This window comes from Phoxinus phoxinus (assembly GCF_949152265.1).
Source record: "Phoxinus phoxinus genome assembly, chromosome: 23".
Classification (NCBI taxonomy): domain Eukaryota; kingdom Metazoa; phylum Chordata; class Actinopteri; order Cypriniformes; family Leuciscidae; genus Phoxinus; species Phoxinus phoxinus.
Genome location: NC_136898.1, coordinates 6967573 through 6995557, shown reverse-complemented (window position 1 = coordinate 6995557; position 27985 = coordinate 6967573). Strand labels below are relative to the sequence as shown.

The 27985-nt window shown below is 36.5% G+C and overlaps 3 protein-coding genes across 4 annotated transcripts; 2 read left to right on the top strand and 1 right to left on the bottom strand.

Annotated features, from left to right (window-relative positions):
• Window positions 1-66: 66 nt before the first annotated feature.
• LOC306992052 (beta-galactosidase-1-like protein 2) lies at window positions 67-11737 on the bottom strand. Its single transcript, XM_079600475.1, has 19 exons — window positions 11446-11737; window positions 10901-11086; window positions 10746-10814; window positions 9906-10001; window positions 9473-9581; window positions 9301-9393; window positions 9143-9224; window positions 8609-8673; window positions 8449-8533; window positions 8130-8267; window positions 6357-6437; window positions 5785-5891; window positions 5567-5713; window positions 5406-5477; window positions 1778-1856; window positions 1579-1666; window positions 1383-1494; window positions 1185-1301; window positions 67-974 (listed from the first exon to the last, which is right to left on the bottom strand). Exons 1-19 carry the CDS (start codon window positions 11535-11537, stop codon window positions 891-893), a joined length of 1902 nt encoding a protein of 633 aa, XP_079456601.1. The 5' UTR covers window positions 11538-11737; the 3' UTR covers window positions 67-890.
• Window positions 11638-17319, top strand: ei24 (EI24 autophagy associated transmembrane protein). 2 transcript variants are annotated; one of them, XM_079600476.1, is made up of 11 exons: window positions 11638-11842; window positions 12385-12515; window positions 13417-13562; window positions 14059-14119; window positions 14208-14274; window positions 14355-14479; window positions 15237-15356; window positions 15463-15574; window positions 15668-15779; window positions 16516-16590; window positions 16684-17319. In XM_079600476.1, exons 2-11 carry the CDS (start codon window positions 12474-12476, stop codon window positions 16844-16846), a joined length of 1023 nt encoding a protein of 340 aa, XP_079456602.1. In that variant the 5' UTR covers window positions 11638-11842; window positions 12385-12473; the 3' UTR covers window positions 16847-17319. The 2 variants fall into 2 exon arrangements, with proteins under 2 accessions (XP_079456602.1, XP_079456603.1); XM_079600477.1 differs by having other exon boundaries at window positions 11725-11806.
• Window positions 17320-18746: 1427 nt separating this feature from the next.
• On the top strand, window positions 18747-27903 carry stt3a (STT3 oligosaccharyltransferase complex catalytic subunit A). Its single transcript, XM_079599701.1, has 18 exons — window positions 18747-18989; window positions 19616-19738; window positions 19819-19879; window positions 19960-20081; window positions 21032-21177; window positions 21937-22027; window positions 22697-22803; window positions 22952-23116; window positions 23199-23379; window positions 23508-23663; window positions 25169-25260; window positions 25359-25514; window positions 25601-25789; window positions 25874-25990; window positions 26106-26208; window positions 26331-26519; window positions 27259-27374; window positions 27467-27903. Exons 2-18 carry the CDS (start codon window positions 19651-19653, stop codon window positions 27503-27505), a joined length of 2118 nt encoding a protein of 705 aa, XP_079455827.1. The 5' UTR covers window positions 18747-18989; window positions 19616-19650; the 3' UTR covers window positions 27506-27903.
• Window positions 27904-27985: the final 82 nt, after the last annotated feature.

Sequence of the window (27985 nt, the reverse complement as noted above, 5' to 3'; positions counted from 1 at the left end):
CACTCCCAAATCTCTGTCCTATTCTGACCCTAGATATGACCCCCCCCCCCCCCCCCCCCCAAAAAAGTCTGATTGCTTAAAAAGGTATTAATAAAGCACACATTTTCTCAATTAAACTGTTCAATTAGTTGAAGTTTAATTTTAACAAACCTCAAACCATAAATACCATTTCAGCAGGAAATCATTCTCAGTGTTTGCAAAATGGGAACCTGTTTGGTTATCGACATTCTTCAAACATCTTTTTTTGTGTTCACCAGAAGAAAGAAACTGGTTTGAAACAACTTGATAGTGAGTAAATTATGACAGAATTTTCATTTTTGAAAGTGAACAAACCCTTCAGTTAATTTCTGTTAAAGGGTTACTTCACTTTCAAAATGGGAAAACATGATAATGCTGGAATAAATACACTAATGTAAACAATGTGCCTGTGGAAATTGTTGAAAGAAAAATCAGTAACTTGACTTCCTGTTGCCATACGGCCAGTGCAATATTCAAGTTTTCATACAAAAAAGAAATCTAATCAAACTGCACTAATACAACTAATGTCCGCTGGTAACCGGCAAAAGAGACAATAAAAAAGTACAATCTAGCTTATTTCTTGCTTACAAATAAAGATAAAAAACACACTCAACTGGCAGTCCAACTACATTTTTTTGCATTTGAACACAAACATAGCCTATACACAATTTAGCGTTTGATGATACAGTTCCCAGCAAGACTGCACTTTTTCATGAAAACTTTTGAATGTTCATGGAATGCAAAGAGTCATGCAAATAATAAAATGTTTCTATTAATTGTGTAACAATCCAACAGTGACATAACTTTTTGTAAAAAAAATATTTTGTTCAGGCACTTTGATAGTGTTCATGTCTTTGCTGTCTGTGTCTTGATTAAATCTCAACTGTCATTCCCAGATCAGGAGAGTCTTCAAACTGGATTTTAAAATCCGCTTCTGCTTCTTCAAACACAATCACCTGTTGAAAAACAATAAAAGAACAACAGATCTTTCAGACGTTGTGTATATTTTCTGTCAGTGAACCTCCAGCACTCCAATTCTGAACATTCTATTCAAGATTCTAAATAAGTTTACATGGATTCAAGACTAATATTTGCAATAATTCTTCAGACATAAGCAACCACCAGTTCTAAGGAGTCCAAATAAATCATCATTTATATAAACTGACTTGGTTCATTCCACTGTTGAGGAAGGGTCCTGGTAGAAACAGAGCTTGCTGTGGTCCAGCATCCCAGTACCGTCCAATGTTTTGCCCATTAACGAAGACTACACCCTTACTCCAACCCTGCATGGGGACATAATAATCAATCCATTATTTCTGACCATATTTAAGTGTTCAAATCATGTCCAGATTCATTACACTCACTGGCAGCTTCATGAAAGTGTCACTGGGATATCCATTCACGAATAACCTGCCCTGGAAAAAGCCTGGGAAGCTTGGTTTGTTAGTGACGGATTTCCAAGGTGCCCTGTACAAGCTGAAATAAAAGCACTGATGATTCTTGAAGTTTTTTTCCCCCGAATATTTTATGGCCTGTCACATCATGTGAGATTTGACTCACCTGTCAATAAAGCCAGGAGTCATATCCAGGCTATATATTGTGAAGTCTCTAAGTGGCGTATGATTTAATAAAATGTCCCCAACGATACCTGAAAACAGATTTTGATTCTGATGGTGATGGTTATAATGTTTGAGAGGCTGTGACATGTTAAAACAGAAAGCAGTGATGGGCAAAAACTTAAAGGCATATGGTATTGTACCTTTGCGCTGGTCGTCCATGTCTTTACCGTAATGCACACGGCCGCAGTTTTCCACCAGCAGACTCAGAGTGCGTTTCTCCTACAGAAAAACAATTAGTCAGACGTTTATTTAATTTAAAGTACTTAACTATTGGAATATGTGTAAAATTGTATTTATTTCAGTGATGGCAAAGCTGAATTATCAGCATCTCCACTCTTCAGTGTCACATGATCCTTTAGAAATCATTCAAATTATGATGATTTGGTGCTTAAAGACCCACTCTGATGAAAATCATGTTTTTCTAGGTGTTAACATGTTCTTGTGGCATTTTTATGATGTTAGAGGACATATCTTGAGAAAAATAAGCTCAAAGTTGTATTTCTGAGTATTTCTACATTCAAATGGCTGTGAATCAGTAGCAGACGCTAAAATGCCGGCTAAAATAGACTGGAGTTATGACGTAGTAACTCCACTGGGCGGGGCCACAAGCTCATACTCAAATTGGAACACATACTGTAACAAATAAGTCACTTTTCACCGTCTATCAATCGTCAAAACTAAAGTTTGGAGAACACAGACTGATCCCGTCAGTAATTACATCATTACATAATGAGAGAGGGCAGCCAGCCTCCTCCAGCCAAGCAACAGGCGACATTCGTGCATGTGAAATTCCGCGCTCGTTCAAGTAGACTTGCACACGCCGGGTGGCGACGAGTTTCGCCTGTCACAGTCGTTTGTCCCCTTGTGTGTCAAGCCCATCACTCGTGAGAGAGTCAGTCAGTTTTTCAGATAGAGCGGTGACATTAGCATCATAATAATCCCGAAATTCCGAGCAATCCACTGATACTAAATATGTCCTGATTGATCACTGTGGGAGGGATGAAATATTGAAGCGAAGTCGAGCTGTTTTTTACCGCGACGTCTCGGAGTGAAATAATGATCGGTGATCGGTGATAACTTTGATCAACTTCGGATAATAATAATTAACGTGTATATATAATACTGTAATGATTCTCCGTGCCAACGGCTCCGCCCACAACGCAGAGGCGAATTGCTAATGAGCTACTGCCGCTCTGCTGAAGCGAAGTCCCAGAAAACGGCACAGGTTTTGAGATTTTGGCTAAAAATGGCATAATCATAATTTAAAGACCACTGGGAATGTTTAAAAATAGCTCAAAATATGATCGGAGTGGGACTTTAAGGAACATTTATTATTATAATAAATTTTGAAAACAGTTGTGCTTGAAAACAGTTTTTGTGGAAACTTTTTTTTTTAAAGATAAGTAGTTATTAGCCGGAACCTTCTGTCAAAATGATTAATGGCTTTGACCTTTGACCTTAGGGGGATTCCCCCGCCCCTTCCGGTATGTGGGATCAACCTGGTATCAGTCGATCATGTGAATTTGACAGGTAGTTTGACCTGTTGAACTAGGTATCTATCGATCATAGTTTTGACAGTTAGTTTGGGGTTTTGAAGATAGTTTGACGGATGGTTTTTGTTCGTTTGAAGTCAAGAAGGGTTATAGGAAGTGTGTGTCACAGCACCCACCCAGCACATTCCTGAGCGTAGTGAGAAGAAAAACAAATAAGTTTAAATAAGTTTAAATAAAATGGAGTCGTAAAAGTTGAAAAACAGCATTCTGTTCATTTAATTTATATAAATGAAATATAAATAAAACATCTTACTAAAGTTCAGATTATATAAATGAAATATAAAATAAATGAAATATAAAATAAATGAAATATAAAATAAACATCTACTGAACCAGTCTAGTGTGTTCAGTCACTGAACGGACGAGACATTGTTAAAATATTGTTAGTGCTAAATTTATTGTGTAAGTATAAAAAGTTTAAATTAGATCTTTAAAAAATAAAAAATATGTTTTTAATTAAATTTAATTAATAAAAACAAATATTCTACATCGATGCTCTGTGGAAAAACTTGACTTGAACTTAAAGTATATATTTTTATTTATCAGGGTGCATTTTTTAAATTTGGGGGTCTCACAAGTCATCTCACACATTGTGTGAAATGTTCAATAATTCCAAGTAGTATAGGATTTTTTTAAAGAAAATCACCACATAGGCCTATCTTTAGAGAGAGAGCAACAATGAAGACATTTAGAATCTGTGAGGCCGATCCCCATTGATAGGCTGCTTATAAGGCCCATTTTATTTAAACTTATTTGTTTTTCTTCTCACTACGCTCAGGAATGTGCTGGGTGGGTGCTGTGACACACACTTCCTATAACCCTTCTTGACTTTAAACGAACAAAAACCATCCGTCAAACTATCTTCAAAACCGCGAACTAACTGTCAAAACTATGATCGATAGATAGTTCAACAGGTCAAACTACCTGTCAAATTCACATGATCGACTGATACCAGGTTGATCCCACATACCGGAAGGGGCGGTGGAATCCCCCTAAGGTCAAAGCCATTAATCATTTTGACAGAAGGTCCCGGCTAATAACTACTAAGATTGATGAATATGTAAAACAAAAAGAAACATTTATGTAACATTTTATGCCTTTACTGTAACTTTTGATCTATTTAATGCGTCCAGCTAAGAAGGAACGTTCTGGCAAGGTTCTCAAAGTTATGAGCAAACGTTCTTCCAGTAACGTTAATAGAATGTTCACTCAAAGTTTTTGATCTTTAATAATGTTCTCAAAATGTTTGCACAAAAAAATCTTTACACATTGTTCATTTAAATGGTTTAGTTTGAATGTTTGTCTAACATTTTTTAAATGTTACTGCTTGTTTCAGAATGTTCAAAATGTTCCCATATGAAGAATGATAAAATGGAATGTTTCCTTAACATTTACATAACCAAGAAAACATTTAAAAAGCTGTGTATTCATTTCTTTCTTTTAAAAAAAAGAGAAATAAATAAATCACTGACATATACACTCACCGGCCACTTTATTAGGTAAATCCTGGTAGTATCGGGTTAGACACACTTTTGCCTTCAGAACTGCCTTAATTCTTCATGGCACAGATTCAACAAGATGCTGGGCTGCACGTCATAATGCGAATCTCCCATTCCACCAGTCACACATCCAAAAGGTGCTCTATTACAATTTTGCAAATGGAGCTAGAGGTTTTAAGTTTTAGCGCCATGTCACGTTGATCAATAAGCCATTTCATGTTGCATTTTATTGGCTAGACAGTAGACCTAGGTTGTAGCAGCAAACACACTGCGATGATCATGCTAAATAAAATTTCTGACACTGTCAGAAAATGATTTCAGGCTATCTTTGGTCGCAAGACCGTCACAACGACCGTTTTTGAATCTCTCACACTGAGACGCAAGACCATCGTTTAGGAGCCATGACCACAGAAATCCCCACGATTGGTCATCTGTCGTCTGGGACAGCCCAAAAGTGTTCAGTGTACCGGGCATAAATGCATTGAGTTGCTGCCATTAGATTGGATGATTAGATATTTGTGTTAACGAGCAGTAGAACAGGTGTACCTAAAGTGGCCGGTGAGTGTGTATATATATTACTAATTATGATAAAATTAAGATAAGATAGAAAATGGAATAAATGTATATCATTAATACAATTATAAGACAATATTTTTAAAAAAGAGACTCAATATTGCCAGAAAAAAATAAGATATATAAATGAAATAAGATCATACCTTTCCATCAGGAACAGCTAATTCTAAATTCCTGTGATGAAATATGCCTATGAAACTTTGGTTCACAAAAACCTAGGAAAAAAAAATCCAGATTAAAATAGAATTAAAACAGATGCATATTCATGCACGACAGCACAGCTTGACTGTTTATCAGCACTAACCATGGCTCTGTCTTGGATGTTGCGTTCTGATTTTAAAGAGCCTCCTCTGGTGATGGTGGTCTCATAGAGCGTGTATCCATACGCCTGGCCATTACCGTTATTCACAGGCAGATTCTCCATATTAACAGGGAACTGAGATTTGAAAGGCTTGAGGGGAAAAATATTTTGAGATTCATTTCTTGAGTTAGTATTTCTCCACTGTAAAGTAAACTTCTTACCTTGTGTGTGTATGGCAGAGCGCCCCACAGTGAGAGGTGCTGAAACAAAATGGCCACCTCATATTCTTCTTTCCAGCGGAGACCGGGCATCTCAGGGAGGATTTCATCTGAAGAGAACCACAGAAACTGAGCTCATGAGCACACGGCTCAGAACATGTGAGCATATTATTACTCAAATAAAATGTAACTTTCTCCTCTGAAATAACTTAACATTGAAAAAGGCCAGATGGGCAGGAGGAAAATAATATTAACCAGTAATATCTTACTACATTTTCCATGATCCAATCAAATCCTAATGGATAAAATCAAGGCTTTCCCTCATAATGCCCCTATCTGACCAATCAGAGCAAAGCAGGCTCTTGGAGAGGAGGGGTTTAGAGAGACCGAATCCTTGATCGAAACGCTTCAGACACTGAAATACATGTTTTATGAACTTGAATGCTGTAAACCTATTGTACGAGACCTCAAAACTTTGGAAGCTTTAAAATAGCATAATAGGAGCACTTTAATTATTTTGCATTGAATATTCGGTTTCATTCATAAATATGTCAGTAGAGGAAGGGATCACAAACTGTTAAAAGTGCTGAGAAGGTCTCTGAGGAGATGGTATTTAGGTGTGTAATCTCCTGCTTCTGACAGAGGAGCATCATAATCTAAAAGAAAGATAGAAAGGCTTGTGCTTTATATTTTTAAAGCATACAATAATGAACTAAAACCAAACTTATTGGACATTTGAACATAAGTCACCGCGATAAGAACTATAAAATGGCAAAAACCATCTTTGGAAATAAATTATTTAAAGTGTAATTGGATTTTTTAGTTTGGCTCGTGTCCCATTTGATAAAATGAAGAGGGAGGCTTTATGACTTACACATGCCAGCCACCATGGGGTGATCAAAATGTTTTTGCTTTAATAAAAAAGTGGTTCAGATTTGGTTCAAATACAAGCACTGGCTGCAATTAAAGGGTTAGTTCACCCAAAAATGAAAATAATGTCATTAATGACTCACCCTCATGTCGTTCATCTTCGGAACACAGTTTAAGATATTTTAGATTTAGTCCGAGAGATTTCTGTCCCTCCATTGAAGCTGTATATACAGTATACTGTCCATGTCCATAAAGGTAATATAAACATCATCAAAGTAGTCCATGTGACATCAGTGGGTTAGTTAGAAGTTTTTGAAGCATCGAAAATACTTTTTGGTCCAAAAATAACACAACATAAGACTTTATTCAGCATTGTATTCTCTCCCGGGTCTGTTGTCAATCTGCGTTCAGGACTCCGCAGTGACGCTGCTGACGTAAGACGCTGATGACGTGTTATCTGGTGCGCCCGAGCTTCATTTACAGTCTGAGGGAGACGCACGCTATATTCAAGCTATTCTACATTGTTTGCGTGGATATCATTTTTTTAATGGTGCGTAAATGTGCATGTCGCGGATGAGACACTTTTACAGCGTGCGTCTCCCTCAGTCTATAAATGAAGCTCGGGCGCACCAGATAACACGTCATCAGCGTCTTACGCCATCAGCGTAACTGTGAAGGATCGACAACAGACCCGGGAGAGAATACAATGCTGAATAAAGTCTTATTTTGTGTTATTTTTGGACCAAAAAGTATTTTCGATGCTTCAAAAACTTCTAACTAACCCACTGATGTCACATGGACTACTTTGATGATGTTTATATTACCTTTATGGACACGGACAGTATACTGTATATACAGCTTCAATGGAGGGACAGAAAGCTCTCGGACTAAATCTAAAATATCTTAAACTGTGTTCCGAAGATGAACGGAGGTCTTACGGGCTTAGAACGACATGAGGGTGAGTCATTAATGACATTATTTTTATTTTTGGGTGAACTAACCCTTTAAGTCCACTTTTTTATGCCCTTTGCTAACTTCCCACCATCTAGTTCAGTTCTGCATGAAATGCTAGTACTCTAGGTTTGATAGCTCCACACACTGGCCATATTGTGAAGTACATCTTCAGTTCACCCAAAACTTAAAATTCTGTCATTATTTACTCACCCTCATGTTGATCCAAACCTGTATGACATTCTTTTTTCTGTGAAACTTATATGAAAGAAGCTATTTTGAGAAATGAATCAGTGTTATGTTTGTCTAAAGTCTACAATGGAGTTCAAAAGCCGTTCTTCAAACGTTCAAAAGTCGTTCTTCAAAAATCATACAGGTTTGAAACAAGATGAGGGTAAGCAAATGATGACGGCATTTTCATTTTTGGGGTGAACGATCCCTTTATAGTTGATATAATTTGAATGTTAAAAACAATCTCCTATGCTAGTTTCATATGCCGTCACCATTAAGATGAGAGTCACACAAACCATAGCTTGTGACCAGAGCTTTGTAAGACGGGTTGGCCAGCGCTCCATTCATAAAGCCGAAGTTTGTCCCTCCGTAGAACATGTACAGGTTGACAGACATTCCTCGTCTCAGTATCTCTCTCACCACGGCAATCAGGTCTGACATTAGAAAGAAATTTCACATCAGTGCTTTGGCCCTTCATATTCCTCATGTTAAATGAACATTTGAGTATACAAAAGAGCCCTTAGTTTTTTTTTAAATAGACAGATAGATAGATAGATAGATAGATAGATAGATAGATAGATAGATAGATAGATAGATAGATAGATAACATCTTACCCTCTGCAGGAAAACTATGGTGTAAACCGCCCCATCCATCACACCGCCCCGTCCAGAGCTCCATCACCAGCACAGGACTGTTGGGCTTCATGCATTTAAAGTAATTTCAAATATTTCATCTAATACTTACATCTACAAAAAAAGACACTGAAATATCTACCTGGACTGCTTCCAGATATTTGATGTCATCATGATTCATTTTCTGTAGATTTAGAGTTCTTAAAGCTGTGATGGAGGAAAGAATGTGTGACAGTAGGCATTTTTTTTTACCTACTCTACCATTCCAAATTTGAGTTTAGTAAGATTTTTTTTAAGAAATCAATACTTTTATTCAGAAATGACACATTTAATTTATCAAAAGTGACAGTAAAGATATTTACAATGTTGCAAAAGAGTTCTGTTTCAAACAAATGCTGTTCTTTTCAACTTTCTGAAAAAAAAAAAAAACTGTATCACAGTTTCCACAAAAAGCAGCAACTGTTTTCAACATTGATATAATAATAAGAAATGTTTCTTCCGCAGCAAATAAGCATATTAGAATTATTTCTGAAAGATCAAAACGTAATGGCTGCTGAAAATTCTGCTTTTTTTCAGCCTTGGTGAGCATAAGAGACTTTGTTCAAAAACATAAACAAATCTTACTGACAACAAACATTTTTGCATGTAGAGTTCAGTTGCTGTGTTCTGTTTGTACCTCCTTTGATTCCACCAAATTTTAGACCCTCATGGTCGTCTGATGTTAGGAGAACTTCCCTGATGCCCCTTTCTTGGAGAGCCTGATAGAAATTATATTAAAAACATCTGCCAGTCTGTAAACTTTAATAAGCATCAAGGAAAAATGTTCACTTGTACCTCTTTGATAAATGACATGTAGTTTTCGTCTTTTGCATATGATCCATATTTGTTTTCCACTTGAATGGCAACGATAGGCCCACCTTTCTTGAACTGACGACATATAAACCAACATCAAAGATTACTCAGAGTATGTTTTTGAGTACTTTTTGTGTTTTAAAAAGAATCCTACCTGGAAAGGCACGACTTTCGGGATGAGCTTGTCGAAGTACTCGTTTACAGCCGCTATGAATCCTGGGTAAGTGGTTCTCAGCAGCATCTCTCTATCACGCAAAAGCCAGCTGTAGAGGAAAGTGGTTTGTTTGGGGTGGTGAAAATGGTAACAAATGTATCTTTTAATGTGAAGACCCAGTATCTGTAGCTCTAAGTCAAACATCTGTGGCAGGAACAACAAACTTTAGGTTTTGCTCTTTAAGGGTTGTTCTTTCATTCCCCTCATGACACACGTTACCAAAAAGTGTGGCACATAATGTCAGTTTGATCAAATACTTCCTTTGTTGGCTGCCTCACAACTTTAATCACATTTGCTCTGGTATTTGCAGAAGTCGACTTAAAAGCTATGCTACAGGAGAGACATTTTTGTTCTATTTAACAGCAGAAATTACCTGGGCAAGCCTCCAAGGTCAAGGTCAGAGCCTATGTATGGTCCCGGCCGTAAAATTACCCAGAGTCCCACCTCTGCAGCCAAATGGAGGAAAGCTCTGAATTGGATGGGTAAAAAAAAATTAGATACCGGTACCTAAAAATGTTCATACTGAAGTCACACTGAGAATTATAGCTTTGAAAAAAAAAAAAATAGCTACAATAGTTAAGCACATTTATTTATTTAGAAATGTATTATTGTTATTTTAATAATGAAAGCATTCAACACAAATATATATATATATATATATATATATATATATATATATATATAATATATATATATATATATAAAAAGAATAAGAAAATACTTAGTAATACTTGAAAGTGGGAAAATCGCAAAGAAGCACATTCAATTATTTCGAAATTATTTAGTGTCATTAAATATTTAAAGCATTGAACAAAACATTTTCTGTAACCACTTGATCACATGACTTGAATTTCTATCATGCCATTTACAGCCTTTGTTTTAAAAGGTCTCTAAATTTTGCAATGTTATTGGTCTCATCCTTTAGTTGTGTTGCTATGGAAGAGCTTGGCTCTACTTTAATGATGTATTCCCAGTGGTGTGCAGATAATGATACGAACCAGGATGAAACAAGAACGAGAACAAATTCCCTCCTAACAACAGCACACCAACGGTATTGTCAGAGGACCGGCAACAGGAGCTCTCTGAGATGTTTGTCTAAGTTTAAGTCTAACAAGGCATTAAATAGAGGCGAGATCCTTCCAGGATCAAAATATACAGATCTCATATATATAGTGCTGATTTTCTCACATGTGGGAGAGGGAGGAATTCTTACTCTATATCAAGGCCTCCCTGGAAGCGAAATTCTCCATTCTCTGGCTGATGGAGAGACCATGGCACATCACTGCAAGATAAACACATGATTGTCTGAATGTCGGATTATTGCACTCTCCTCAGTTCATAGACTGCAATTACCAATTTCAAACCTACACAGTGAGAGTGTTGAGACCACAGGCTTTCATTTTCACCATCCGGTCCTCCCAGTAGGCTCTGGGCAGGCGGAAGTAGTGTAAAGAGCCACCCAGAATACGGAACGGCTCTCCTCCCAGAGTGAACTGGGAAGAGTTTACTCGCAGACCCATTGATCGATTTATCCTTATCTTCCCTGTCGGACCTCTGGAGACACAAGAGAAACACATGGAGAAAATAAAACATTTTGTTATTATTTTATTAATTAAATCATTTAACAAACAAACAAAATATTAAAAGTTGGAATTCATAAAGAAGTCACACACACACACACACATACAAATAAATTAATACACGTTGGAATTCGTAAAGAAGCACAGTTACAAAGAAAAGGTAAAAACGAAATGTTCCCATACACTTTTACATTTTCCCATTTATGAAAATAATTACCACCCAGCTTATTGAATATAACTGAATTATTATAGCCTATATATTTTTTATAAAAATATTAAACATTAAAGACTTTTTACCTTCGAAGATAAGTTTTGAATAAAATGTCGTCTTACCTGAAGTGTCGGTATATAATAAAGCACGCGAGACTCAATAACAGAACAACATATCGCCTCCTATGATTGTTTCTTATACTGAAAACAGCCATGGTTTTCTGATTTAAGCTATGGTACTGCTACAATAAATTAGTGCTTGCCAAGTTCCGTTAAAAGGGAGTGACATTTATGCCGCAAGTTTCTTGGAAGCAAACAGAAAGTGTCGCTTGGGATATCTACGATGTAGTTCCGGTCAATCGGAGCGGTCTAAAAACTACAAATCCCATCATGTGTCAGATCGCCCCGCGCATGCGCAGCAGCACTGGCCTGATGCTGTTTTGTTGAGAGCTTGAGAACAGAGAGTGAAACTTCAAGGCTTCAGGTGAAGAGAATATTTTAGCCTAAACTGGCACATGAGGTACGATGTGCTGAATTGATATGCATATATGTTTTCTATGGTAATATGTGTCCGATAATAGTCAGATAATGTTGTTTTTTGCTGTAGTTAGCTGCTCAGCTAATGATCTACTGGCTAATGCTGCTGGTTTTGTTGTTTACTAGAAATCTGGTCCATCAAACTGCTTCGTGACAGTGTTCTCTGACAATCAAAATTATATCAATCTAATTTGACCTGAAATATCAAGCGGTCTTTTAGAGATATGGAGAGTTTTTTTGCACCCAGCTTTAGTTCTAATCAAAATATCTTACAAAAACAAGTTTGTTAGTATATATGTGTGACCCTTGACCTTGATCACGTAGAGTTCTATTAGGGGATGTTTTCTCTAAATTCCATCTATTAAAATTAAATAAACTTTCTTTTATTGCTTTCTTTGACTTTGTTTTTCAGTTTGTCTTCAAAGCTGCTGGATCAAATTTGTAGATCAAATGGTTTTACACTAAAATTATAGCATGAACATGATATGAAGCCACAACGATAAAGAGTTCTCTTTCTCTCTACAGTTTGCAGTCGTGTCCTCGTCCTGTCATGAGATCTTGCCTGGCCCCTGGCTGCCCCTCCTGCAGTTGATGACTCTGCAGCCGGTGTGGAGATGACGGACAGTGTCAGAGCGTTTCTCCGCAATGTTGCGACGGTCAGCACCTAATTTTATTTCTAATAATCGTTATGATTTAATGTCTCTTAAATCATAAGTTTTCCATTTGTTTCAAAACATAAAGTTTTTCTTTACATTCAGATCAGCAGTGTTCTGTACAACAAAACAGAACAAAGTTCACAACATCACATTCCAAATACATAATTTATGTATATTTAGAAACATAAATATATTATTGAGAATATATTTAGATGAAATAAATCTATTCATCAAATATCCTGTAAAAATAATCAGTGTTTTCAACATTGATGATAGTCAGAAATGTTTCTTGATCAGCATATTAGAATGATTTCTGAAAGATCATGTGACACTTTAGTCTTGAGTAATGATGGTGAAAATTAAGGAATAAATTTACATTTTTAAATATATTAAAATAGATAACTAATAATACAGTTGAAACTCAAAAAAATTAGAATATCGTGCAAAAGTTCATTTATTTCAGTAATTCAACTTAAAAGGTGAAACTAATATATTATATAGACTCATTACATGCAAAGTGAGATATTTCAAGCCTTTATTTGTTATAATTTTGATGATTGGCTTACAGCTTATGAAAACCCTGCATTAAAAATGAGAATATTGTGAAAAGGTTTTTATATCTGTAAGCCGTAATCATCAAAATTATAACAAATAAAGGCTTGAAATATCTCACTTTGCATGTAATGAGTCTATATAATATCTTAGTTTCACCCTTTAAGTTGAATTACTAAAAAATAAATAAACTTTTGCATGATATTAAAATTTTTCGAGTTTCACCTGTATTTCACAGTATTACCGTATTCATTGAATTTATAATCAAATAACATAATTTGATAGATATTTAACATCATTCACACAAGTTCGCGTCAATCTAAGTGGCAATCTTTTTGTTTCATTTCAGGGGATCAAGGACTCCATCCTGGGCATTGGAACCATTTCCAAGCTCGATGCTCGGATTCAGCAGAAGAGGGAGGAGCAGAGGAGGCGCAGGACGTGCGGGGCCCTGGCGATGAGACGGGCTCAGAGCGAGGAACGAAAACAGGACAGGTAAATGTGCCATTTCACCCCTTTCAGTCAGTCTACTCTAAAGGCCCGGATACACTTCATTTTCCGCGTGCTGCTCCATCTCGCGCACATGTTTCAAAGTATACTTAACCGTGGATGAGCGCGGATGGATGCGTTTGACACATGCACGGTACAATTGCTTTTTATACAGATGTCAGAGGGATGAAAAAACAATAAGAATAGTAGCGTATCTGGCATTGCCTGGAAAGTTTAGAACAAGAACCAAAACAATTGAATAATATACTGCTTTGTTTACTGTTGTTTCGCTCTATATGCACTCTTCTCCGACTACTGCAGAGTACATCACGACTGTACATTGCCACGTAGTGGAGTATTCTGTCTCAACATTTACCTTGCGCTTGATGAAAATTATGTAATTCGACAGTGGACTGTTTCAGAATGTGGACGGCTGAAGTATACTTTGAGCTTAATACTAGAGGTCCTGATAAAATGTTTCTTCCCTTTTTTCCTTTAACAGTGAACCGAAACTAGCAAGTCGAATTTTCCAGTGCTGTGCCTGGAATGGAGGCGTGTTTTGGGTGCGTTTCTCTCTCTTGTTTGTCAGCTGTTTTGATCTGTGTGTTTCACTATTATATTAATAAAAATGTCATTTCTTTTATCTCACAGCTAAGTCTGTTCCTGTTTTATCGAGTGTTCATCCCACTGCTGCAGTCCATCACTGCTAGAATCATAGGTACGCGCCTCCTTTACAGAAGTTTCATGCCATATACTCCAGATATTTCTTTGTTTTTATGCTTCTGCTACTGTTTTCAGGTGACCCTTCTCTGCATGGTAATGTGTGGTCCTGGCTGGAGTTCATTCTGACATCTGTATTCAGTGCTCTCTGGGTTCTGCCTCTCTTTGTGCTTAGCAAGATAGTCAACGCCATTTGGTTCCAGGTGAGACTATTTTTCACACATGGTTTCGATCCTGTATGGTGTAGAAATCAGAAGTATTTTAATCAAGCAGTTTATTAGAGCAAAACAACAATCTAGTAGGCATACTAGACACTACCAGATATAAGTGGGTTGAGGCAAGTTGGAGCTAAACTCTGCAGGACAGTGGACACCCCTGATCTATATTAGGGATGGGCAAAGATTAATCGTGATTAATTGCATCCAAAATAAAAGTTTGTGTTTACATAATATATGTGTATTGTGTATAATTATTTTTACATGCATGTATATATTTAAGATTTTTTATTTATTTATATAAAAATATTTATATATAATATAAATTATATATATAAACTTTTATATACTATATAAAATTTCTTAAATATATACATGCGTGTGTGTGTGTGTGTGTATTCATATATACAAAATAATTATACACAGTGCACACACATATATTATGTAAACACAAACTTATATATATATATACTGGTACCGTAAAAATGTTTTTGGAAGAAGTCTCTTAAAATGTTTTTGTGTAAAAAGTGATATATATATATATATATATTTTTACATAATACTGTAAACAGCATTTATTTGAAATATAAATATTTTGTAATATTAATATAAATTCAGATAGGATGGATAGATGTAATAGTAATGATTGAATTTGACAGAATCAAATATATATATATATAGTATATATCTGTTTTATAATATTTCAAATGTAGAGTTGTGAGTTTTGTTATGTTTTGTTGGGCAGGACATTGCTGATCTGGCGTTTGAAGTGTCTGGACGTAAAGCTCAGTCTTTTCCCAGCGTCAGCAAGATCATTGCAGACATGCTCTTCAATCTTCTGCTCCAGGCCCTCTTCCTCATACAGGTAGTAGATCGCTGAAATCAGTGATGTGAATCACTCAACTTGGACATTTTTCTCTCTCTGCCTTTTTCAAACTCGCCTCCTGCGCTTGTTGATTTTTTTTTTTTAGGGATGGATTGTGAGTCTCTTCCCCATCGATGCTATTGGTCAGCTGGTCAGTCTCCTGCACATGTCTCTGCTCTACTCGCTTTACTGCTTTGAATATCGCTGGTTTAATCACGGTAAGCTCTTGCTCATCTAATCAATTTTACATCAGATCGGCTTTCTGTCCAAACATTTTCTGATTGAAAAGTTTTTTTTAATCTCTTCTGAAGGGATTGAAATGCACCAAAGGCTGTCGAACATTGAGAGAAACTGGCCGTATTATTTTGGTTTTGGTTTGCCCATGGCACTGCTGACTGCGCTGCCCTCTTCATACATCATAAGGTACAATCAGAGTTTATTTCAACTCATTCTGACCCTGAACATCTTTTGTTCAGATTGTGATTAATACTAACTCTGCTGGTGGGGTCCTCAATGCTGTATGATTTATCTTCAATTATTTATAGATTTTATTTTATTGTATTTTATTTTATTTTTCTATTGTATATATTTTTTCAAGCACTCTATATTGCCATTCTATGGGGCTGTTTACACAACAACTAAAAACTGAACTTTTTATGTGTGTTTTTTAGCCATTTTGGGGGCCTGAAAACACAAACTTTTGAAAACTGGATTCAAAGTGCAAGTTTAAAAAAAAAATGATACCGTTATTGTCCATGTAAAATACAAAAATGTGCATTTGTGAAGATTGACGTCATGCACATGCGTATTACCTGTTCAGTCTATAGCCGTGTATAGTTTTTCCTTTACAAAGTGACATCGCCAGCTACTGGCCAGGCAGCAGAATACAGCATTTTAATAGTTTTTGCAGGTCCGTGTAAACGGGTATCATTTTGACAAATGTTGTCGTCTGTACTCGAAAAACGCAAAGTAAAAACTTTTCCCGCTTTTAGTTATCGTGTAAACGTACCCTGTGTGACAAATATCTGAATTTTTCGTTTTATTATTGCATTTCTGAGACATCCCTAGTGTTTTCCTCTGCTAAAATGTTCAGTATTATAGGAGCATGGATAATGTATAATTTCTCTGCCTCAACTGAATCTTACACTCTTTCCTCCAGCGGCTGTTTGTTCTCCATTCTCTTCCCGCTTTTCATCATCAGCGCTAATGAAGCAAAAACCCCAGTCAAACTCTAGTAAGTATTTTATTTTATTTTGTTTTGTTTTGAATATTATTTACGAAAAAGCAGCCATTTTAACGTTCTACATAATTTTTTCCAACGTCGCAGCCACTTCCAGCTCCGCCTCTTTTCCCTGGTCGTCCTCATCAGTAACAAACTGTTCCACAAGACGGTTCACATGCAGAGCTCCATCACGACATCCACGTCCACAGAGAAACTGCCCTCGCCTCACGTATCCCCAACACGCCAGCGACCTCTGCCCCCCCAGTGACCGCTTTCAGGATTCCTAACGTTGTTCGGGTTGAGAGAGTTGGGCGGATAGGAAAACGATTAGGTTCGCATCATCTGAGTTTGAAAGTGTGTGTCGATGTTCTTCTGTGGGATGAATCGGACAGGTTAGTATTGTAATTGGCCGGTGTTCAAGACTGGATACACACAAGGTCATGATTCTCTGTGTGATTTTTTTTTTTTGGACTATTTTTGTACCCATGATGTGCCATTTGGGTGATTTGTAGAGACAGCACAAAGACCTCAGCATGCACATTTCCTGTGAACTGGCCCACCCTCTTATTTTAGGCCCTGTAGTTTCTATCTCGACTCATTTTATCTATTTATGGCCTTCTTTTTAATTTTATGTAATGACTTTTTCTGCCTTGTGTGGCCCAGACAAATGATAATGTGTTTATCAGTTAACACTAAGCTCTATGACATGCTTTAGTTAATGAAAGGGCCCCAACTTCCCCCAATGGTTTATTTTTCTGCACTGAAAACTAAACTAGACTGAAAAACGATCAAATTGAAAGGCATCTTTATGCAAGGGATGTTTCTTGATCTAAAATGTTATCTGCTAGACTTTTTAAAAGCTCATTACTTTATTGACTAGACATCTTAAAGGAATAGTTCAGCCAAAAATTAAAATTCTATCATCATTTATTCTGTTATCTGTGGAACACATAAATAGAGATTTTGCAGAATGTTCATGCTGCTCAAGTCACTATATTCTTTTGTTGTATGAAAAAGAGCCGTGTAAACGTTTTGTGTTCCACTGAAGAACAACATTTGGAATGACATGAGAGTGAATAAATGATGACAGTTTTTTTTGGTTAAAATATTCTACTAACGTAATCATGTAAAACTCAAAAGGGAGCTGCTTTTTATTTTCGCTTCTTTTATAATGTGTTTTTATTTCGGGAATACCATGTCAACATGATCCAGTGTCATCTGTAATGGTTTGGGGATGATTTTCAACAGTATGCACAAGTTTTATTCCTCTGCTGCTGTCAGTTGACACTGCCAAACTGTGTGACACGTGTGAAACTGTTCTTTAAAGGATCACGGATCCAGTTTCCGATGAATGCTGGCATGTCTAGTGGATATCTACTGTGGTGTATGTTCCTGGAGTTCAGTACCTGAAACCTGTTTTCGAACATTTGAAACTGAAGCACATGCTAATCGCCCGTTTTGATGTCATTGTATCTGTGAGGGGAGGGTGGTGTGTATTTTAAAAAGGGTTGTAATTATTGTCAGGAGTCCATAGTGTTACACCTACAGACAGATATTTGTGAGTGACATTTTGTAAAAGTATTACATTTATTTCAATAAATTTGGTCTGTATACAGTACTTGTTTAGAGTGGACTTGTTATTTTACATTTAAGTTTATGCATTTGGCAGATGTTCCTATCAAAAGCGACTTACTTGAGAATTGAACCCATGAATTTTGCACAGCTGTTATGAGCTACAGTAATGTTTTATTATATAGTGCTGTCAAATCGATTGGTCGCATCTAACATAAAAGTTTGTTTATATAATTTATGTATGTATACACTTATAATACACAAACTTTGTTTGCGATAATCGCGATTAATCAATTTGACCGCACAAATATAGCTACATATATTTATTTATATAATATACATATATACTTTAATTGTTTTTTGTTTTTCCTATTCTAATCTCATGTATCAGTCACAATACATCAGACTAAATAAACACTTTGCTTTCAAATTATACAAAGCTTCATGAAAATACTTTTTTCCCTTCTTGACATTATGAACGTGTACGTGAAACGTGATCTAATAATTAAAATAACAAATATTTTATGATTCTTGATCCTTGACATGAAACTTGAAAGTTCAAGTTTTAAAGTTGATTTGAGTGCAGCATGGACTCCACAGTGCTGACTGTCTTTCTCCCATTAGGACACGTCATATCTGGAGCGCCATGCGGAACTCGTCTTCTTGACACACTTGAATGACATCTCGAAGACCAATCAGCGGAAGCCGTTCTTGTGGAATTGCGACGCCGAGCCAATTAGGGCCTTCTCTACGTGGATGGGCGGGACTTGAACGCAGAGAGGGTTGTGTGTGAGAGTGTGGAAGGGCTGGAGTGAGTGAACCGCCGATGAATAAGACTGGTAATTGTGCAAATTTATATATTTTTAAGCGCATTTATCGCAACTATACGGGGTTGTTGTCAATATACGTACTCATGTGCATTAAATAATAAATTTACATATGATAAAATAGCTTGTGAAAGTGTGACATAGGTGTGATATTAGCTAGCAGCTAATGAGCTAATGAAGACTTCAACAGTTTTATTTTCACGAATTGTTTGTCAGGAAAACACAGAGTTAATGTGCATGTTGATGCTTTCTGAATTGATTTATCTGCCTGTACGTTTGAGTTTAAATATCTGTTAGTAGGATTTTGCATAGGAACTGTGCACATACTGACTCTTCCTGACTTCACAGAGACTTTACACTTTAATAGTTAAAATGTGCAGATTGATCGATTTCTTAAACTGCTTTACCCCCAAAATTCGTATTTGACGCTTAATGGATTTAGAAAAACCTCTTTCATTAGGTAAAAATAAATAAATAGCAGAATTGCATAATCATTTAGATGTTTAAATCTGGAAAAATGTTTTTATTGCTTGTACATAGTTTGTTACTAAAGGAGTCCTGTCCTACACTGGTCTGGCATCCTGAAGTGTTATATTTGAAGTTACAATTCAACATGCTGTTGTTGTCCCTTTTGTCAGGTATCAAGTGTTAGTCCTGCCTCCTGTGTGTTAAGATGACCAAGATGGGCTTCCTGCGACTGTCCTATGAGAAACAGGACACCCTGCTGAAGCTGCTCATCCTGTCTATGGCAGCCGTCCTGTGTGAGTGGATGCATGTCCCTTTATATCAGAACTCCTGACTAGATGCCAACTGTCCTCTAATTCTTGTCATTTTCTTCCAGCGTTCTCCACCAGATTGTTCTCCGTGTTGCGGTTCGAGAGCGTCATCCATGAGTTTGATCCGTAAGTACATCTTTCAGGTCGTTGTTTTGGCAGCATCCCAAGAATCTGTTTAACTGAGTCTCCTGTTTGTTTAATGACAGGTATTTCAATTACCGGACCACTCGCTTCTTGACAGAAGAGGGTTTTTACAAATTCCATAACTGGTTTGATGATCGGGCTTGGTATCCACTTGGGAGGATTATAGGAGGCACCATCTATCCCGGTACAGCTTAAGGACATTCATTTCAAAAAATGATAGCAACATAAGGTTGTCTGTGTTTTTCAGCCACTTGCAGATCCAAGTACCAAATCTCAGAATGCTTCAGTCATTCTGCAACGATTTAATTTAATTAAATGTTGCCCTGGAAAATATTATTTCCAATAGAGGAATTCTTGTTGGCAGTGCTGATGTCACTTCCTTATTATTATTGCACAAACATTAAACAAACCTCTAACCATTTGGATTAAAGGGATAGTTCACTCAAAAAAGAAAACTGTCATGATTTACTCACCCTCAAGTTGTTCCAATCCTGTATGAGTTTTTCTTCCGTTGAACACAAAATAAGATATTTTGAAGAATGTTGGTAATCAAACAGTTGACGCGAATTTGTCACTCCAGTCACGTGACGTTTATTTATTTACCACTTTATATAATAGATTGCAGCTTTGCAGTATTAAACATTAAAAAATAGTGTCAGTGTTGCTTTCAATTAGAATTACAACTTCGATTTCTACTATAAAGAAGCTCTTCAGTTTGTTTGAAATGACGTCACACCAGCTTGTTCATAGATTTTGCTTGAAGTATATCTGGCATTTAAACTGTAATATGTAACTTGATGTGTAACAGATACATTAAATTGTGTAGTATCATTACTTTAATTTACTTGATTGGACTTTTTTTTTTGCCTAATGAACATCATAACTGGCAGAGATCTCATAAACTTGAGCCATATTTAGGGACTCTGACTAGCAACACCCTAGCAACCAGCCAGAGAGCCTGGCATCCTCATAGAAGCAGGCTAAAACCACTTTAAACACTGTAGCTTCTGTATACCAACCACCCTGTCATTTTGTTGGTGACTTTTGCATCTATTTAAAACCTATACATCACAATATAGAGTACAGCTCATTTTGCTAAATTAAATGTTATGTGTTTCTCCTTTTTGTTTACAGGGTTGATGGTCACATCTGCGGCTCTGTATCACGCGCTGCACTTCTTCCACATCACTATCGACATCCGCAATGTGTGTGTGTTCCTCGCCCCTCTCTTCTCCTCCTTCACCGCTATCGTCACCTACCACTTCACCAAAGAGCTCAAGGTGAGGTGAACCTCAGCACTCGCCCATCACACTCTTATCAGTGGTACCTGCTCATCATTTATCCATCTAAAGGCTAGCCCTCACTGAAAGATTTTTTAAATATTATAACATTTTCAAAATGTGAGAGACCTCAAACATGGCGATAAATAAAATCATAGATTTAACAGTTTTGTTCCTATAGTGTGTGGAGTGCCACAATGTGATCAAAACCGCACACCACACACTATTCCATTCACAAACTACCAAAGTCCCAACTGTGAACATTAGAAATCTCGCAAAATATCTTGCGGTCAAATGTGACACTAGAGTAAATAAACCTGGCGGACGATGGGCAAAAAGAAATGCCGATAATAATGTTTGGACTGCTTTTTATAGAAAATTCACCGAAAAAGAAAGAAAAAGGTTTGTGCTTGGCCTGCTGCACCATGACTGGTTGTTATACTTTTGTCAGCTCACTTTCTTAGTTGGTATCGTTTCGTTCCATGTGACAATCTACAGAGTGCGTGTGCGGTTGTCCTCAGGGTTCCCCCACACAACAGAATTCTGATCGTAACTATTCAACATGTTGGATATTTATGATTTGAGATCAGTGTGGCCTCTTAACACCTCACACCACAGGAAAATCTGGTACGATAATCTGTAGAACCATCAAGATAATCGGGACTTTACCTGGGATTGTCGGAAGGGTGGAGTTGTGCCCAGAATTGTCCAGATTATCAACTGACGGCTCAATCTAACTGAAGTAACACTTTGTTCCAGGATGCTGGCGCAGGGCTTCTGGCTGCCGCCATGATCGCAGTCGTCCCAGGATACATCTCTCGTTCTGTGGCAGGCTCTTATGACAATGAAGGTACAGTCTTGTTTCAGAGGTATTGTGTATAATGTTATGTTTTTAAAAGTAGTCATCAAGAAGGTTTAGAATTTCTGTAAAAAAAATATTTTACATTAAATTGATCAAAAGTGACAATAAAGATTTATAACATATAAAGATTTATATGTTTGATAATAAAAATTTAAGGTTATAAAATATTTTTATTTCAAATAAAAGCTGTTCTTTTGAACTTTCTATTCATCAAAGAAAACTGGAAAAAATCTATAAAGATTTCCACAAAAATATACAGCAGCATGTTTTCAACATTGAATAATAATTTGTTTCTAGAACACCAAATCAAAAAAATTATTTCTGAAGGATCATGTGACACAGAAGACACAGACACTGAAATTCAGCTTTGCATCACAGGAATAAGTTGCATTTTAGAAAATTTAAGATGATTTAGTTATTTAAAAATAATATCACAGTATTACTGTTTTTTAAATAAATGCAGTCTTGGTGCGCATAAGAGACTATTTGCAGACCCCATGCTTTCGAATGTGTGTGTGTGTGTGGTTTATTAATATTTGGTATACACATAAACATTTATGTTAATAATGTATATATATATATATACATATAAATATATATAAATGTATATTTAAAAAAATATATAAAATATAATTTTGTTTTCTTTGTGAACTAAAGGAATCGCCATTTTCTGCATGCTGCTGACATACTACATGTGGATCAAAGCAGTGAAGACTGGCTCCGTTTACTGGTCATCCATGTGTGCGCTGGCTTATTTTTACATGGTGAGCCAAATTTCAGACCCATTGTCGCTTTGAATTGGGGTTGTTTTAGAGCAGATAATTTAATGTATGTTTTCAGTTGAATCATTATTTAATTTAAATACACAAAACAAGTGATTTCATTAACAACAACTTTGTGTGTTGGCATCAGGTGTCCTCCTGGGGTGGCTACGTGTTTCTGATCAACCTCATTCCGCTGCACGTGCTGGTGTTGATGCTGACCGGCCGTTTCTCTCATCGCATCTACGTGGCGTATTGCACAGTCTACTGCCTGGGCACCGTCCTCTCCATGCAGATCTCTTTTGTTGGATTCCAGGTAAGGAGCACGAGAATTACGAGTAATTGCTCTCATTATAAACTTCCAAATAGGTAAGTAATCTCTCCTGCTCTTCCTGTAGCCTGTCCAGTCCTCTGAACACATGGCTGCATTCGGAGTGTTTGGCCTGTGTCAGATTCACGCTTTTGTGGATTACCTCCGGAGCAAGCTGAACACGCAACAGTTTGAAGTGTTGTTCAAGAGTGTCATTTCGCTGGTCGGTGTCATCCTGCTCTCTGCAGGTGGTGTGCTCATGCTGACAGGTAATTAAATGAAATAATTACATTTTTGAATTTAATAATAATTAAATGGTTGTTGTTTTTTTGGTCATTTAAATATTATTTGTATTATTATTTTTTAAATAGTTTGTTTTTGTATTGGCTTATGTTAGGGACAATCTCACCTTGGACTGGCCGTTTTTACTCTCTGCTGGATCCTTCATACGCTAAGAACAACATCCCCATCATCGCCTCTGTGTCTGAGCACCAGCCCACCACCTGGTCCTCCTACTACTTTGACCTGCAGCTTCTGGTCTTCATGTTTCCAGGTACAGCACCTTCCTGAGTTTTTGCGAACGAACGCAACGTTTTTGCAAGGGAACGCAACGTTTTTGCGAACGAACGCAAAGTTTCACTGAGGAACGCAAAAGCATAGACTTATTTTTTCGCCCATCTAATTTTTTTTTCTTTACCTTGTCCCTTTAGAGGCCCTTTAGATTAGACCGGCACTATTCTGGATAAATTGAGAATCAAATTTTTTTTTTATAGTTCGAACAGACATGATTCTAAACTAAATAACATGTAATTTACTAGAAGTTCTGACAAAATGTAAATTTCTGCAGTCTATTTAAAATGTTTAATTAATCTGAATTATTTAACAAAACTGGGTTTGATTCAAAGACTTTCTCATAAATACTTTTTTCATTCCTGGATGAATCAGTGTTTTTGAACAAATCTCTTGAATGAACGATTCAATGACAAATACATTTTTAACAGTCACCTGTCAACACCTGGTGATGTAACTATGCAATCGATACAATTGTTATTAAATTCAAAAGGTGATTTGCTCTATTTTCTGTAGACATCTTCTGTGATAATATGATTATTTGTAACATGGAAATAACGATACCGTGTGGTTGAAAAGACTGTTTGTTTAGCTGTTTCATACATGACTACTGCTCTCTCTGGATCAGCAGCTGCGCAAACACAGATTCAAATATTCCGGTGTGATTTTTGTCAAAGGTTTAATGGACAGAGACAAATCATTGTCATTTAGGAATAAGATTGCATGGGTGTTTTTTTGAATCAAGATCATGATCTTTTAACGATTAGTCATGCAGATCTAATATGGATTCATCGGATAAGTGTTTTTAATGTAAACAAAAAAGAAAAAAAAATTAATGTAAGAATATTACACAACAATGTCTAACAAATCACGTAGGAGAGAGCAGAAATATACGTATAATCACATACATATCTATAAATCTGGTGTTATCTTTTCCTCTTCTGTGCTTGTTTTAAAAATGTATTTACTTATCTATTTTCAAATTTAATATTATATATAAAATCTGAAATTTCTGTTTTCTGTCCCTTGTATTTGCACCCCTGTTGCCACTTCTAAATGTATGCCTTAAGGGCTGTTCACACGAAGGACCATAACTATAATGAAAAAAAGATATACAGTAGTCCTACAAATTGTTCCTAATATAGAAGAATAGTCCACACCACATATATAATGATAACTGAATCACTTTCAGAACTATTTTCTCCAGCTGATGAATGATAAAAACCATGACAGCCAATCAGAATCCATCCTGCTTTAAAGCTGCAGATGACAAAACTGCAGGACATGCTTAGAATAAACAGAATGATATTGTTTGCTGGTGTGGACTCTAATATAGTTGTCTTTATAGTTATCAATCTTGGTGTGAACAGGCCATTATACCCACTAGAACATGCAGTTTTTAATAAAGAATGCGTAAAGATTAGAAAATAAATAATAACAACACTGCATCAGATGTGTTAAATCTCTTGTCATTGCTTGTTTCTCCAGTTGGCCTTTATTACTGCTTTAACAACCTCTCTGATGCCACAATTTTCATCATCATGTACGGCGTCACCAGCATGTACTTCTCAGCTGTCATGGTAAGGCAGTTTGACTTTATTTTGGTTTGAAGTTGGTTTATTGGTATTTCTCTCTTCAAAGTGGAAGCTCTGACCCTAGTTTTATCTGTTCTGCTCAGGTACGTCTCATGTTGGTCCTGGCCCCCGTCATGTGCATCCTGTCTGGCATTGGCGTTTCTCAGGTCCTCACCACCTACATGAAAAACCTGGATGTCAGCCGACCGGACAAGAAATCCAAGAAGCAGCAGGACGCCACCTACCCAATCAAGAATGAGGTACGATCAATGCTCCGTTTAATCTATCTCAGTTTTGCTTGTGTCATTGGTTCACTCAGTGATGCCCTGCTCTGATTGGTCCATAGGTGGCGAGTGGGATGATTCTGGTCATGGCATTCTTCCTCATCACATACACTTTCCACTCCACCTGGGTGACCAGCGAGGCTTACTCCTCTCCCTCCATTGTGCTCTCCGCTCGCGGTGGTGACGGCAGTCGCATCATCTTCGATGACTTCAGAGAGGCTTATTACTGGCTCAGACACAACACACCGGAGGTCCGAGGGATCCAGCATAAACTTCCTGCTTCTTTTGATTCTGAACAGTTTTGCTAATCTCACATTGCTTTTGTTTGTGTACAGGATGCTAAAGTCATGTCGTGGTGGGATTATGGGTATCAAATAACAGCGATGGCCAATCGAACGATTCTAGTTGACAACAACACTTGGAATAACACTCACATCTCCAGAGTTGGTCAGGTGATTAAGGAATATAGTTTTACAGTTTACAGTTTTTATATTGAGATATATAGCGGAATTAAATATATTTTAGGCATTTTTATAAATGTTTTTTTTAAAATAAATATCTTTGCAGGCTATGGCCTCCACAGAGGAGAAAGCCTATGAGATTATGAGAGAACTGGATGTTAGCTACGTCCTGGTGATCTTTGGTGGATTGACGGGATATTCATCTGATGGTACGGCTTAGTTTAATTTTGAACCACCGAAGCAGCTTTGTGGTCCTTAACGTTTGAGCTGTAATATCTGGATTGGATGAAACCTGAATAACATTTCATAAGTTTACATGAATTTCTTTTAGACATCAATAAGTTCCTGTGGATGGTCCGTATCGGAGGCAGCACGGACACAGGGAAGCACATAAAGGAACACGACTACTACACGCCCACCGGAGAGTTCCGTGTGGACCGCGAGGGGTCCCCCGTCCTGCTCAACTGTCTCATGTACAAGATGTGCTACTATCGCTTCGGCCAGGTCTACACCGAAGCCAGTGAGTATCTACTTGTTCAGCTATTTACAATATTTGCTCCGTTTGATGTTTTTCCAGTTAACCTCTTGACGTCCACTTTTAATGATCCTGCCTTACATTTTGTCTTGTATACACACACACACACATATATATATATATATATATATATATATATATATATATATATATATATATATATATATATATGGTATTTATGTGTTATTAATATTTTATTAGCATTTAGTGTTATTTTATTAAATAAAATATTAAATACCAATATAATAATTATGAGTATTTGAATGTTTTATTGATTACAGTAATATTGTTTTATTATAATTTCCATATTGATCAATATTATTATATTTAACATTATTTTATTATTTGTATTATTTCTTAATGAATATTATTATATTTAACATTAATTTAATATTATTTTATATATAATATAATAATTTATTTTCTTACTGATTCATATTTCCTATTATATTTCCCATATTTTTATCATTTAATGATATTTTATATATAATATAATAATTTATTTTCTTACTGATTCATATTTCCTATATTTTTATTATTTAATTATATTTTATTATAATAATATAATATATAATATAATATTTTCACTTACAAATAAGAAGTACATTAGGTTGCAAGTGCTGTTTCATGTTAACTTTAATTGTTAACAAAAAAATTCATGGTTTTAACAAAAAAATCTTAAGAAGTTTTGGACGACTAGAACTATGTTTACCTTTCATTTCAGAGCGTCCTCCTGGTTACGACAGAGTTCGTAACGCTGAGATTGGCAACAAGGACTTTGAGCTGGATGTGCTGGAGGAAGCCTATACTACAGAGCACTGGCTCGTCAGGATATACAAGGTAAACTTGAGCTCACCTGTGCATCTTTAACCGTTGTTGTCCTTCCAAACCATCCTAACTTCCAATGACGCTCTCCTGCTTTACCTCCACAGGTCAAAGACCTTGACAACCGTGGCCTCTCAAGAACGTAAACCCCAGAAGCTCAAAATCCCACCCCCCTCTCTCGAACACACAGCACTGAACGTCTGCTGCCCCCCTTCCCACGATCTGAGGAGAAAGCGTGAAACTTTTTTATACTTTTGTTGTAATTGCTGAAAGAGATTTTCTTTTCATACCTTTTTTTTTCTTGGGTTTGTTTTTTAAATTTGATCTTCAAATATGATGTTTTGTCTGTACTCGGGGCAGAAAGGTATCAACTGATCACCTGAAAAGGTGAGGGTTAAATGTTTAAAAATGTTCAGAAGTCATTTCTGCAATCAACTGGCCAGATAACTGTTTGATTTTGTCTTTAAATGGGTGAATAAAGGAGTGACTGGGATAAAATTGAACAGTGTCTTTCTTTTTAACCAATAAAAACACATGCATGCCCAAGTTTGCGTCAAGACCAGACTCACTGAGATCGAGACCCCAATCAATATCACACCCCCAATATGCTTAGACCAAGATTTGTT

Coding starts and splice junctions, on each gene's coding strand:
- LOC306992052 (XM_079600475.1), bottom strand. CDS start 11,537: ATGGCTGTTTTCAGTATAAGAAACAATCATAGGAGGCGATATGTTGTT. Junction 10,002..10,745: donor CAGGGAGGCCTTGATATAGA/GTAAGAATTCCT, acceptor CATCCAATTCAG/AGCTTTCCTCCATTTGGCTG. Junction 8,674..9,142: donor ATTTGGTGGAATCAAAGGAG/GTACAAACAGAA, acceptor CCTCCATCACAG/CTTTAAGAACTCTAAATCTA.
- ei24 (XM_079600476.1), top strand. CDS start 12,474: ATGACGGACAGTGTCAGAGCGTTTCTCCGCAATGTTGCGACG. Junction 14,120..14,207: donor GGAATGGAGGCGTGTTTTGG/GTGCGTTTCTCT, acceptor TTTATCTCACAG/CTAAGTCTGTTCCTGTTTTA. Junction 14,480..15,236: donor TCAACGCCATTTGGTTCCAG/GTGAGACTATTT, acceptor TTTGTTGGGCAG/GACATTGCTGATCTGGCGTT.
- stt3a (XM_079599701.1), top strand. CDS start 19,651: ATGACCAAGATGGGCTTCCTGCGACTGTCCTATGAGAAACAGGACACC. Junction 23,664..25,168: donor TCTGGTCTTCATGTTTCCAG/GTACAGCACCTT, acceptor TTGTTTCTCCAG/TTGGCCTTTATTACTGCTTT. Junction 25,515..25,600: donor CCTACCCAATCAAGAATGAG/GTACGATCAATG, acceptor ATTGGTCCATAG/GTGGCGAGTGGGATGATTCT.